This window comes from Stegodyphus dumicola, chromosome X1, assembly GCF_044657685.1.
Source record: "Stegodyphus dumicola isolate Sdum_Otavi_A_Nest chromosome X1, ASM4465768v1".
Classification (NCBI taxonomy): Eukaryota; Metazoa; Arthropoda; class Arachnida; order Araneae; family Eresidae; genus Stegodyphus; species Stegodyphus dumicola.
In genome coordinates, this window is record NC_140780.1 from 135,652,547 (window position 1) to 135,667,601 (window position 15,055).

General features: G+C 37.9%; 1 protein-coding gene across 2 annotated transcripts in view; it reads right to left on the reverse strand.

Moving 5' to 3' along the window:
- Positions 1 to 4,173, reverse strand: part of HERC2 (E3 ubiquitin-protein ligase HERC2) — a 599,575-nt gene extending 595,402 nt beyond the window's left edge. For both annotated transcript variants that reach the window (XM_085808058.1, XM_085808057.1), the window contains exon 1: positions 4,019 to 4,173. In XM_085808058.1, coding sequence (XP_085664184.1) covers positions 4,019 to 4,032 — 14 coding nt within the window. In that variant the 5' untranslated portion in view covers positions 4,033 to 4,173. The remainder of the gene's footprint in view (positions 1 to 4,018) is intronic.
- Positions 4,174 to 15,055: the final 10,882 nt, after the last annotated feature.

The following is a 15,055-nucleotide window of genomic DNA, read 5'->3' on the forward strand; positions in this document are numbered from 1 at the left end:
CAATCACTGATCAGTAGAGATTTAAAAAATCAACACTCTTCTGATAGTTAAAACAAAAGTAAAAAATTTAATCATCATCCTTGTATATACTGAACTCTTTCCAGATAGCAACATTACTCTCATGTAAATAAAATTATAGTGCACTGCAAGACACTAATGATAGGATGATGAAAACAATATTTAACTAAAAAAGATCACTTTTTAAGACAAATTTGTAAGTTCAAAAACTTAAAATTAATGAAAACGTTAGTAATCTTGTTCCATGCACATACTAGAAAAAACGGTAAAAATATATTTGCGAAAATTGGCGATTTTCGGGGTATATGGATACCGAGTTTGTGCAATTCTTTGAGTTGTTATTTTGGCTTGTGTAGTGGCAATTTTTGGGCACAAAGCAAAAATAACAAGACAAAGAACTGCACAAACTCAGTATCGACCTATTTTCACTTAAAAAAAAAAAATCAGAGAATTACACAAACTAGGCATTCCACACTCCCCATGCACACATTGAACTATATTCACTTAAAAAGTCGAAGGAGCGGCCAACAAAAAAAAAGATATGTAATCTCAATGAACTACATTTTAAATCAAACAATAAAATAACATAAAAATCTTTGCACTACACAATGGAAATATCCACTTGCCTTACTTACGAATTAACATGTCTTCAGTTACACAAAATTTCTTAACAGCATCCAAAAACTTCCTAAAATTATTTGAACTAGAATCTGTATACTGATGTCGTCAGATAAATTTACAAAATAAGGGTTAAAAATATTGTCCGTTGCGACGTTCGACTGTATGCATGTCTAACGTTCGACCATATGCATTTCCTTCCTACAAACAGGACATCTTATAATGGCTACTAAGTAAACTTTCATTTACACACCGGTCAAGTAATGCTCTTTTCCCCTTTCTTTCCAAATTGTACAGAAACTTTTGAAAGTAATCCGATTTATAATTAATCTTACCTCATTCAGCCATTTTACCGTCTAAACCATAAAACAAACAATGTACTTCCTAACCAACACACACACACACCACAAGCCTTTACCGCAATCATGCAACCGATTACGTCATAATAGGGTTTCCATAACATTCAACTACTCAGGCTACCATAAATGAAACAACTTCGCAATAATACAAGGGACACCCTTCTCTCTACTCTAACCAAAAAAAGTTTTCAGCACAGATGAATAATTTTGGCAATATAATTAATAGACCTTCCAAAGTTTTGGCAATGTATATATACTCCTTCAATCAATTGTGATGACAGATACAATAGCTTTAGTAGCCTAAGTCTCCCAGAAATTATATAGTTACTAAAGAAAGAACTTAAAGGTCCATTACTGAATTGGCTACTCTGTTTGTTCCTCCCTACCTGGCTGAAAAATACAATTTTTAAACTGTTGCCCAACCTAATCTTAAAGATTTTGGCTGATCTAACATTTATAATCAAATTACGAGTTTCTATTTTTCGTAGCTTTAGAAGTCATCCAGTTTCATTTTAGTATTGAAAGATTCCCTCAAGAGAAGATTCCAAGGGTCTCTCTGCCCTTCCTTCCCTTACACCAGGCTTTTGAGAGGACATTCAGCTCAACAGCATTTTACATACTCCCATGCTGCAAAAACATTACACACTTACAAACATTCATACTTCCTATAAGATTGAAACTAAACCCAAGACTATGACAGCTGGCTCTCATAACGCCATACCAAGAAAATAATTTATTGTATTTTTTTGGGGAGGCATGGAGATACACATTAAAAATGTCTTCTGGTAAAATGATAATGAGTTACAAAAATAAGATAAACCAAGATTTTAAATGCACAAGGATTAGTAAGAAATTAGATCTAGAATAACAACAAACGACTAAGGAATTCATGAATACACGGACCAAAAAAAATGGTAAAATCCCATGAGAGCCCACAACCTTGGCGACAAACTCGGAAAGTGCAGAATTACCCACTGCTTTGCGCGTTTCTCAAAACCGTTACTTGAAAATAACAAGTCGAAGAATTGCACAAACTCGGTATCCATGTACACATCGACCTATTTTCACTTGAATCAGAGAATTGCACAAACTTGGTATTGCACACTCCCTTGGCTTTGTCCACCTGCGATATAAGTGGGCGAGCCAAGGGTGTGGGCTCTGCTAGGATCCAACCAAAAACATTTATGAAAATGTATCCCACATACATAAATGAAAGCATTCTGGACAGGAAAAAGATAACAAAGAACTGACATTTGAGTCCCATGGGTAAATGAAAGCATTCTGGACAGGAAAAAGATAACAAAGAACTGACATTTGAGTCCCATGGGTAAATATAAAACATTGAGAACATGCGAAATTCAACGTACCAGCAAAAAAGTGACAAAAATTTTGTTCACTGCATTTAATAAAGCATTAAAGCTAACTCTACATACATACAATATAATTTTTTAAGAGTCATCGCAATAAAATGTATTATTTTCCAACATTCGTGCCAATTTTTTTATAAAAAAAAAAAACAAAAAAACTAAGTTGTCATATTTTTAAGTGGTATGAAACTTCTGAATCAATAACAAATGTATAAATTTTCTGAAATTTTATAAAGTTTCAGTTAGCCAGAGATTTCTTTGAAACGTTATGTTTTAGCACTATATGCCTGTACAAATAGCATTGATGCATTATATAATTGTATATAGCCCTGATGAAAAATTATCAGCTACACGGTTAGAGTAGACACTTTAAGGTATCCCTTGTATTATGGGGAAGTTGTTGTTTCTTTTATCGCCAAGTTGTTATGGTAGCCTGAGTAGTTGAATGTTATGGAAACCCTATTGTGACTTAATCGGGTGCATGATTTTGGGAAATTTTGAATCATGGGATGTTTTGTAAGCGCTTTTGTGGCGTGTGTTGGTTTTATAGTTTAGACGGTAGAATGGCTGAATGTAGTAAGATTAATTTGAAGTTTCTGTACGATTTGGAATGAAAAGGGAAAAGAGCGTAATTGACTGGTGTATAAATTGAAGGTTTACTTAGCAGCCATTATAAGTGTCCTGTATGTAGAAAGGATATGCATCTAGTCGAACGTAAAAACAATCGTTTAGATGGATTTGAATGGGTTTGTAGGAAGAAAGGTTCAGATGTGGCAATGCCGATATATGGATTCGAGTTGATAATTTTAGAAAGTTTTTGGATGCTGTTAAGGAATTTTGTGTGCCACAGACTAGACTAAGGAACTTCTAAATAGTGAATATTTGCTTTTTGTAGTTCTTAAATGTATATGTTTTTCCTTTTTTATGTTATTTTATTGTTTCATTTAAAATGTAGTTTTTGAGATTTTGTTTTTTGTTTGTATTGTAGGATTGGGTGCTCCTTTGACTTTTTAAATGAAAATATATTGATGTGTACATGGACAAAGTGAAGGGAGTGCGCAATGCAAGTTTGTGCAATTCTTGGATTTTTTTTAAGTGAAAATAGGTCGACCTGTACATGGATAAAGTCAAGGAAGTGCACAATGCCATTTTTGTGCAATTCGTGGATTTTTTTTTAAGTGAAAATAGGTCGATGTGTACATGGATACCGAGTTTGTGCAATTCTATGTCTTGTTATTTTGGCTGCCGTTATGCAAGCCAAAATAGTAAGTCAAAGAATTGCACAAATTTGGTATCCATGTTCCGCCAAAAATCGCCAGGTTTCGCCAAGGGGTACCCTAAAATATACTTTTACCAGCTACACTTCTTAAATCATTTTTATTGGAAAAGAAGGAAAATTTTACACAAACAAAAACACTGCTGCACTACAACATACAATATGATGATTAAAGACTATTAAGAGTTTTCACTTGAGATGTGTTGCAAAACAATTAACATCTATTTTTTTATAGAAAACAAAATATAAATTACAATGAAAGTAAAATTTCTAGAAACTATGAAATTACTTCGTACAGAAAATTAACAAGTTGAATAAATCTGACATATTGTAATGCTTAACAAAACAAACAGAAATACGATTGAAATACACTTTCTTACATTTCTTCTTCCATTATCAACCTGTCTTCGAAAGCATCAATTCAAAATTTTCAATCTCGATAAAGTTTCCTACAGCTGTAAGAAAATTGCACAAGTTTACTATGAATTGTAGCAGTTACACAGCCATTACAGACTAGATTGAGCTTTGCGCTATAGAAGCGTCGCGTTATTCACAGGGAATCTTCTTGCTCATCCCACTCAAAACATCTCTCTCATTGGCCTCAATGAATGTCAATCACGTATGACATTGAAAATGAGGGATTTTTACATTCTAATTATCTTAATAATGAAAATCCATTGGCGATTTCTTGTTCAGTCCAGATGTCCACCGTTCTTTTCAAATCCTTTGTTAATCAGTTCTTTAACTAACACGAAATTCTCCATAACCTACTCATTCTTATACTCTATAATGGTGTGGGACATCAGGGTACCTGGGCTACTACTACTGGGGTCTCGCTAAAAAAACTTTAAAATTCTGAAACAGGTTGTTGCAAAATAACTTAGTTAGCTATAAAAGTTTGTGCTGAAGTAAATAGTCAAGACTGAAGCCCAGTACATAATTCTCACGAGCAGAAACAGGAAAATAAATTACACTCCAAATAAGTGCTAATAAGATAGTACCACAGTTTTATGAATACCCAAAATATCTTCGAAAGTCAGGAATTTGATTTACAAAACAAATAATATACACTTTAACTGAGTATTCGTCAAGATTGCTAAACTCCTCTTAGCCTTTACAAAAAGTTTTTGTCATATGGTAATAACGAATAGAAGTTTTAGCTCTGCATGCATTCTGTTGTTGCGAATATACCAGGGGGAGTTTGTAATTTGCCGTAAAACATGTTGATGGATTGTTTGGAGTTGCTTACGATTTGTTTTAAGTGGTGCTAGAACCCAAAACCTTGTAAGATCTAGAGGCCCCAACTTGTCAGCAAACTGTGGTAGTGACTGCTACTAAGTGTGAATTTACACCGAAACGTAAGAAGGGTTTAAAGCCCTTTTTATTCAACTTTTAAAATAACAGATGCGTCCACTTGACGCTCACAAACTACGCCGACCCGGCGGTTTAACTGAAACAGAACGTAGAACTGAAAAATAATGACTGGATGAATAAATAGCGAGATCACTATCCACGAGGCTCTGAGATCTTAAACTAACCTAACCGCGTTCTAAAATTACCGCTGAGATTCAGCGAGCTTACTGATTAAGCAGTTGAAAGATTTAGCAAAAACTGCCAAGCTAGGCACACAGGCCGACACGTGCTGTTCTAACATTTCTACCGAGCAATATTCACGTTCGCGATTCAAGTAGCACACCTACAATCTCGTTTCCTTTCTATTTAAGCTCAACTTACTTCTGCTAAATTTGAATATACTGCGCGCTCTACTACAATTTACATACTCTAGCATTGGCAATTCTAGGGCAAATAAAGGCTAGACAGGAAAGATAACTTAAAATAAATGTTAGTTAAAATAAATATAATCCCTACATTTGCCGCTGCCAGAATTTGGCAAACTAGGAAACAGGTCCTAGAAACGACCTACTGAAAAATTTCCACATTCTAACCTAAGATTCAAGAGCCCCGTTTACACAAAACAAACTTTTGCCTAACAAAATTTTGCAATAATTTTTGTAGACGATTACAATACAATATCTTCTTACAAGATCATCTCTGCTATCGCTCTTCATCATTCAATCTTTTTCTCTTCCTTCCAGCATTTGGAAGGAATAAGTATCAGTATATTCCAAATACATTATGATTTACACTTTCTAATACTCGGCAGGATTTTAGTTTTTGATCATTTCCTTTTCCTTATTTAACTGCTTAAATTCACATTCATTCAAATATTCAAATATGAATTTAACTTTATCCTGGTTCTCCACCATGTGTGGTGTCAAACGGGAATCTTCATGTTTTTGTATTTCAACACTTTCCCTAACCACAATGATTTGTTAGATTTCAATCGACCAATCATGACACACCCTATTCCAACATACTGAAACTCGATGAGCTATGTTTAACATTCTTAAATTCAAGTGTGGGTGGAGAACCCTAAAAACCACATTCATTCTAATTTCCCCCTCATTCATCTTTAGACATGCAGGCTTTCGCTCTAAAGCATGATTTTATCTACAGTTTAATACTTAAATTCGAATTCATTGCTTTTAAGCATTTACTTTTAGCATCTAAAATTTGATGCTTCTAGACTAAATTCTACTTTTACATAACTTTCAAGTATTTACCTATGCTTACAAAATTCTAATACATATGATTTTTACAATTTACAATAAGATGAATAAGAGAAAATAAAATTTTACTTCACGCCTTCTTCGCCAAGCTGGCGGCACTGAAACTAAATTTTCCATTAATACAATACGAAGCTATTTTACTTTCGGCCAAATTTTGGCTTTAACATAACAGAACCAGTCTTTCAACCAACACAAACTGCTTGTTCTTAGATATTACACTTAAAGAAAATAATGCTTTTGCTTTAGCTAAATACAGTAAAACAAAACTAAGTCTCAACCGAGACAAATTGACTTCCGTCAACACATAGAACTTCGTATTTACACATAACAGTTCAGAACAAAAGAAAAATTTGTAGAAGATTTTAACTTATCTTTGACTTTTCGATGGTTGGAACTCCGAAGTCCTCTTCTGGCAGAACTGATCACAAGTTACAGAATTCATGGAAGTCAACCTCCTTCTTTGATTTCTTCCAATTTCCTCCATGGTCACTTTCCTCTTTCGCCCTCTGTACGCCGGCCTTTTGGGGTGGTAGTCTTCGGGTTCCTGTCTTTTCCACTTGGACCCTGAATGGCTGGTCTTGGCGGCCTCCGGTCTGGATTCTTGCTGGATTTTTTTTTACTGGTCCAAATCTTTTCGTTCCTCTTGATGTCTCTTTCTTCTCATGAACGGCGGCCTTGTTTGTCTTTGACTATCTGGCCCTGGAAGTGGTTTCCTTGACGCAGATTTTCTGCTGTGGTATTTTGTACCTGGTCTTTTCCTGTTGCTGTCTACCAAAAATTCTTTACGAGGCGGCGTTGATTTCCTGCACTTCTTAACTGCTGGAGTCTGCCCATTCTATTTCCTTCTGTTCGGGAACCTAGAATGACTTGTAGAAGGGCTAGGTTCCTCTTCTGTTCTCTGCTTCTTGGGTGGTAAAGCGGGCGGCGTGAATTCTGGAATTTACACTTCTTTTGCACTTGAGTCCTGCAAGAAACTTTTAAGGATTTCGAAATCATTTTGATTATAATATTTTTTCACCTGGTCGGGACCTGCTTTACAGGTTTCCCTTCTCTCGTTCTTAAGGTACAGTCGGTCACAAAAGTATTCGAACACCGGTACCCTATCAGAAAATGACAAGAAGGCGTTTTTTTCTCTTTCTCTCTGTGTGTCGTGTTATTCCATCCTAGGTTTTCTTCTCCCCCCATCTTGGAAAAAACTGGAAAAAATTGGTCACGATCTCTTTTTGAATGGGGAGATGCCATTTTGAGAAAAAGCTGACGATCCTATCTTGGAGAATGAACATGACCGCTCTACACACCCTTTCACTCTCTCTCTCTCTCTCTCTTTGAATTGGGAAGCCATTTTGGGAAAAAAGCAGACGACCCTATCTTGGAGAATGGAAATGAACACCTCTCCCTCTCTCTTTGAAATGGAAAGCCATTTTGGGACCCTCTATTCTTGGGGAGGGAGAAAACTGAAGTCTGCACTTCGCTGTCTCTGAATGCGGAAAGCCATTTTGGGAAAAGCGGACCCTCTTCTTCTGATCTTCGAGAACTGGAAATGAACGCTCTACACAATCTCTCTTTGAATTCAGAAGGTATTTTGGGACCTTCTAATGATGGAAAACTGAAATGGACGCTCTACGCTTTTTCTCTCTCTCTCTCTCTTTGAGATGAGTAGCCATTTTGGAGGATTCTCGACCACCATCCTAACCTTGGAAAACTGAAATGAACGCTCTACACCTTCTCTCTCTCTCTCTCTCTCTCTCTCTTTCTCTGAAATGGGTAGTCATTTGAAAACTCCCTAACTTTGGAAAAAAACAGAAATGAACGCTCTACACCATCTCTCTTTGAAAATGGGGGGTGTCATTTTGAAACCTCCTTCCCCTAAACTTGGAAAAAAACTGAAATGAACGCTCTACACTTTCTCTCTTTGGACATGGTTAGCCCTTTGGGGACCCTCTCCTCTTGGTATATAAAAAAAAGAACTGAAGTGAAGGCTCTACACAATCTCTCTTGGAATGGGATCCATATTTCGGGAAACGTGGATCACCTCATGCTGGAAAACTGAAGTGAACCACCAAGATTGGACTCTATATAATATTTTTTTTAATTGACATCATGACCCTCCTCCAATTTGTTATTAAAAAAGTTTTTTTGTTTTGGTTTTTATCCCATTTCCGATGTGATTTCAGAAATGCAATTCCATAACAGTTCAATTTCATTCGAGGTTAAATGATCTAAACAGTCTTTGACCCACCCATCCGTATGATTATTTTCTTCTCCTTCCTGTTGCATCAAATTTTGTAAGTCCATATAATCATTCCATACGGGAAGGGCTGGATCCTCACAAGGCTGTCTTGAAACACTTGGAGTCTCTTTGGGATGAGTGGAGGGATCTAGGATGTCTGGACCCGGCTGCGATTCTACCTCTACGATTTCTGGACCCGTTGGAGCTTGTGAACCCGGCTGTGATTCTACCTCCATGATTTCTGGACCCGTTGGAACTTGTGAACCCGGCTGTGATTCTGCCTCCATGATTTCTGGACCCGTTGGAACTTGTGGACCCGGCTGACATTCTACCTCTACTATGTCGGGACTTTTTGAAGCTTGTGGACCCGTCTGACATTCTACCTCTACGATGTCGGGACAGGTTGGAGGAGAAGAAGAAGAAGAAGAGGATACTGGAAGAGGTTCTGTCTGTGAGGAGTCCGAAAGAGGCTGCCTGTTTGAACAAGTCGGGGAAGAAGAAGAAGAAGCTTCTGGATTCTGAAGCGGATCTTGCACGCCAGGTAGGTTCCGGTAAGTCGACCGTTTTTTAAGAGGTAATTTTTTTTCTTCCTCCTCATCTTCAATCGTGATGACTTCAATTTCATTCCGTTGCCGGGTCGATTTTGTTTCGGGCCATAACGGTTTGGTCCAGCTCCTCTTATCATCTAAGGAAGGGATGGGTAAAGGTGGCGGAGGGTTCTCTTCTTCTTCTTGAAACATCATCGGCGATTGGAAAGAAATCTCCTTTTTCAATTGTTTCCAAAGCGAGTACGAGCACCGATCGACGAGAAAGAGACTCTTCTGGGTCGTGACGATGAGATATTGCGTTTTCGGGGGAACGACATAGTTTTGAAAAGGTCTTAGAATACATTTCTTATATTTCATCCTGTCGCTGACTTTAAAACTTCTTTCCTTCAGATTGGGGGACCATGATTCGTAATAGGCGAGAGGAGCGGCTGTGGTCTGAACAATATGAACTTCGTCCTCAGCCGTCGTTCTCACTCCAAACGTAAAATATCGTTTCGTGAGAAAAATATTCTTCCACCGAAAACTCGTGCGCGGATCCGTATATCGCCGGTCTGTTTGAATGGGCCGTCTCAAAGCTCGATCCATCCGATTCCAAGAGAAGGGAGATTCCTCTTTCGTTTGTTGCGATTCGAATAAATTTCTGTATATATTCTGAACGAGAAGGTTGGAGGATTCGACATCTTGGTTGAAAGAAACGATCGCTTGATGAGGTGGTAAATGCGGAATAAATGTCGCACAATGACACGCCAAAAAGATTTTCAAGTTGGAGATTTACTTTAGCGTCTTCAAATCCTCCCCGTTCGAAATCCGTTGAGTTGGAAAAACGTCTAACAGCGACATGGCTCCCAATGGAAAAGAAATGATCTCGCCCAGTACTCTCGCCTTTTTATATATATAGACACACACAGACACATATAGAGGCTCTATGACGTCCGTTTTATTTGTTTTTTTTTGTTTCTCTCTCTCTTCTTTCCAAGAAATCTTATCTCCATGACCTCTTTTTCTTTTCTTAAAAGATGAATGTGTGTGGGAATGAGGAAGTGAAAGTAATAATTTAATAAACAAAAAATTATCCAACCATGACCTTCTTTATTTTTTCAATATCACCCTTTCCAATCCAAAGACGTCCGGAGATAGAAGAAGCAGGGAGAGAGGAGGAGGGAAGGGAAGGTCACACTCTCTTTCTCTCTATAAATAAAAGGGGAGAGCCCCAAAGTCGTATTTTTGTCCAAGTGGATCATGAGGAGGCATCCCCAGCTCACTACGTGTATTCCTTTCAAATATAAATATGTTGATCTTTCCTTTTATATCATCCAAGGAGTCGTTTACCTGAAAGCCTCCGATTTTTCAAAATGTGCGGGTTATCATACCGTGGGGAGTTGTCAAAAGATGCGGGACGAATTTTTATCCGACGAAAACGTGTTGATGGCTCGTGACATTCCACCTTTGGATGCACAAATTTTGTTAATGAAACGAGCCAAATATTTTTACACGTCCCACTTTCTAACCGTCTCGCAAATGAATAGGATTATGGATCGTCTTGAGAAGACAAAAGGGATTCTCGTTCATTTTAGTGAATGGTTGCACAAATGTCTGCACGAACCTCTCTCGATCGAGAAGACTGGGAAGAATACCTATTATATTCTTCTCGAGGACTCTCCTCCTTCGTCTCATCTTAAGGAGGACACGACTTTTGAAAAAATCCTCGAGCAAGAAAAAATAGAATGGTGGAACAACTACCCCATCCCTCTCCCCGAGCATCAAGAGGAGCCTGTTCAGAAGAAAAAGAAAAAACCTTTCCAAAAGCCTATCCTCATCCTCCTCGATAATGATGGGGATGAGGAGAAGCCTGTTCAGATTCCTCTCTGTTTGTCAAAACCCGTCGAGGATGAAAAACCTCTCCCTTTCTCAAGACCCCTTGAGGAAGAGAGACCCCTCGAGAAGGAGAGATCTCTCCCATTGTCAAGCCTCCTCGAAGATGAAAAACCTCTCCCTTTCTCAAGACCCCTCGAGAAGGAGGGACCTCTTCCTTTATCAAACCCCATCGAAGATGAAAAACCTCTCCATTTATCAAAACCCCTCGAAAATGAGGGACCTCTCGATTTGTCAAAACCCCTCGAGGATAAGGGAACCAAAACTTCTCTCTCTTTCGAAGAGGAGGGACCTCTCAATTTTTTAAGGTCCCTCGAGAATAAGGGAACCGAAAATCCTCTCCCTTTCTCAAAACTTCTCGAGGAGGAGGAGGAGGAGAGACCGCTCCATGTCTCAAGACAGGACCCCCCTCTATCTCTTGAGGATCCGAGGGAAACGATTCCTATTGAAAAACCATCTATCGACGATCCCCAGAAAAGGTCTTCGGAGGAGATTAGACTTCCATGTAGAAAACGAATCTGCCACAATCATCATAATAATAATAATAATAATATACCCCCTTCTCAACAACAGAATCCTACAATATTTGCAGATAAATGCATTCAAACCAATCCCTTTATAGTAACCCTTTTGATTGGAGAACCCGTGCATTAGCCTCGAAAAAAAAATGAGATTCTAGACTGTTTCTATGACCAGAATGTTAAGCCAATAGATAGGTCTAGCTCAGAATTTTTCTTTTTAAAAGAAAATAAATAAATAATCCAAAGACTATTCGTAAATATAAATGGTAAAGTCTCGAGTCGGCTGGAAAAAATTTTTCAGAGCTGAGAAAAATTCTCCAACTCAAAAAAAAAAAAAAAAAAAAAAACTTTTTGTTAATTTTTATCATGTCTTAGACATGATAAAAATTAACGATCCCCTTCCCTTTTCGTCTGGGAATGTTGTCTCACTCTTTTGAAAAACAAATCGTGATTCATTCATGGAATGATTGCCATTAGAGAAAGGATGAGTCATGGTCTATTTTTAGAAAGGGTGAAACATCCTTCCCAGACAAAAAGGGAGGGTCATTAATTTTTATCATGTCTAAGACATGATAAAAATTAACCAAAAGTTTTTTTTTTTTTCATTAGAGAATTTTTATCTCAGCTCTGAGAAATTTTTTTTTCTCCCAGCCGATTCGAGACTTTACCATTTTTTTAAGAATGATTTTTCCCTGATCTATTATTTCAAAATTCCAAGTTTCGCTTCAGAACCATCTGTGCTGTTGAAGAAGTAACGTGATATATGTATTTTTTTAATGAGTTCTGTCAAGATTGAATTGTGCAGGATCGACCTTGCGAATTTCTTCTCTGTGTCTTCTCTGTGTCTTTTAGGACAATTCATGTGTTCGATCCCATTGTATTTGAGAATCTCTTGCGTCGATCCCGAAATGCAATAAATGGATCTTTGCAACCATTTCTCTAAAAACCGCCGTTTCATTTCTCCTCGCACCCAAATCATGGAAAAAGGTTCCGTCAACATCGTTAACACCCATGGAAAATAAATGTACGGAATTTCTCCTTCGTACCACGACAAGCCGTGATAATAATCACTCGCCCACACAGCGGTTCGTTTTTCTTTTTCGGTGAGCATTTGCCATGGAAACGGGGGTTTAAAAACAAATACCCCTCGAGAAGTACCGTCCAATGTGACGTAAGCCAATTCTTTCACAATAAAGGCTCCTTGAGAATCGTAGAAACCTTCAAAGTCGAGCACGAGTTCCATTTTTTTTATTTCTTTTTCTTTCCAAGGTGACCTTTATTATTATTATGATGGATGTGTATTGAGATGCGCACGATATTATTCAAAAACAAATATATATACGAATGTGACCTTTCCCAGAATTCATACGACCTGTCACGTGCAACCTTCTCTCTCTCTATAAAAGAGGAGATGGCGAGAGAACGCTATCCATTTTTTCCTTCAGGACACACACAGCGAGAGAGAGAGAGAATTTTGTTTTCTTTCTTCCTCAATTGAAGAAGATGGACATTTTGAGTACCAAACCTCTCAAAGATTCCTACATTGTTCTGGACATGGAATACTTTCACTGTTATGATCCAAAGACGGGAGATATATGTTTCATCTTGAAAGAACTGGGCTACATCACTTGCGATTTAACCTTATGCGGATCCATGATTTTTCTCCCTCCTGTCCATTACGATGACTTATCGTCCCGCAATCAAGCTGTGGTCAACCAGACTACAAATAACCGACACGGCCTGCAATGGACCAAGGGTCGTCTTTCCTACGAGCATCTTCCTACGATCTTGAAAATACTGACCGAAAATGTGGAGGCGATCTACGTCAATGGATACGATAAAGCCGAATTTTTCAGCAAGCTCTGCCAGCGATCCGTTTACGAGTTTTACATCCCAGGGAAAACCGAGTGGCGGAACAAGTCGAAATGCACGCGACACCAATTTTTGCAAAAGATGATTCATTGTGCCGAGAACAAGGTGAGAAATTTTCGACACCATTTGATGGAGGGTATTTACGTTCTCCGGAAACTACATTGTTACCCCTCCGAGAGCAAAGCTGTCGAAGACGAAGAGGAGGCGGAAGAATCTCCCCAGGAGAACTCGTGCGACGATGAGGAGGAGGAGGAGGATGAACTTTCTAATAATAATAAATGTCTAAGTTGTGATGCTTTAGAGACCCAAGAATATTGGTCTCAACCCTTATCTCACCTAGACCTGAAAGAGGATCCTCAAGTGTACTCTTTGTGGTCCTCTTCTAAAATTTGGTCTTGGAGAGAACCCTTGAATGTTCATGAATGAAATGGTATGTAAATCTCTAGAGAAAAAAAATAGAAAAAAAGTTCCTTTTTTTGTAATATGTTGATTTCTTTCCAATCCCATTTCTTTTCCATAACTCCACCCCAATCGACGAGAAGAAGAAGAATTTTCCAAGTTACACAAGACGAATTTTCCAAGTTACACAAGACGTAGAAAGATTGCACAAGGATTTATAAATCACACTCTCCCACATGATATATGTATAGAGAGAAAAAGACCCTCTGTTGTCTAGCCAATACGTCAAGACTTCCCTAAACTAAGAGAGACCATGAGTACCGAGGAAACCTTAGCAGAGCAAGTGGAAAGTCTTTCAAAGAGATTAGAAGAGTTAAGACGGGATAGATTTACAGTTCCGCCGACTAAAGAGGAAATTATCATCGATTTCAACAAACCGCTGTACTTTCATCCCCTACCCCAAAGAATGAGACGAGTGGACTCGCCGTTGAACAGTTCCAATGAGAAACAAAATGTCACTTATTTGAATAGCCAATTTCAACACATGAATATTTCATAAGTATTTTTTTTTGTTTTTTTCCCTAAAGCGTAGGGAGATCGGATCAGTAGTTTTTTCCTTTCCATCGTCGAAAAAGATTGGGAGGAAAAATCTTTCTGATCTCTTTCAGAAAAATTTTTTAGCCTTTAAAAAAAAAAAAAAAAAAAAACTTTTTGTTAATTTTTATTATGTCTTAGACATGATAAAAATTAACTCTACCCCCCTTTTGTCTGGGAATGTTGTCTCACACTTTCTAAAAATAGACCATCACTCCTCCTTTCCTAAAGAATAGAATTCCAAGAATGGGATCTGGTCTATTTTTAGAAACGTTGAGAACCTATTCCCAGACAAAAGGCGGGTAGAGTTAATTTTTATCATGTCTAAAGTTCAGGGTCCATCCATCTTCTTATGTGAAACGGTGACCCTGACGAGATCGAGATAAACAAGTCCTGTGAGTTGTTTTGTAATCTTGACGCGATCCAAGAAAGACTTTTTTTTTGAAATAGGCGGGGGGTGGGGAGAGAAAATGTTCTCACGACCCTCAGATATCTTTTCATAAATATATTTTTTATCAAAGTGTTTCTTTCATCCCGATCCTTTTAAGAGGTTGGAATGACCCTGACATTTAGATGGGGTCGCGATCCCGACAGATGTCGAGCGAGTATAAAAGTGTGTGTCCTCCGCGAGATTTCTTCAGAGAACAGAAGAAGACGTGAACTGAGCTGGTAAGTCCCTTTGGTCCTATGAATATGGTTATCTATAAAATCGATTTGATTCTTAGTTTTTTTTAATAATCATAATAATCAT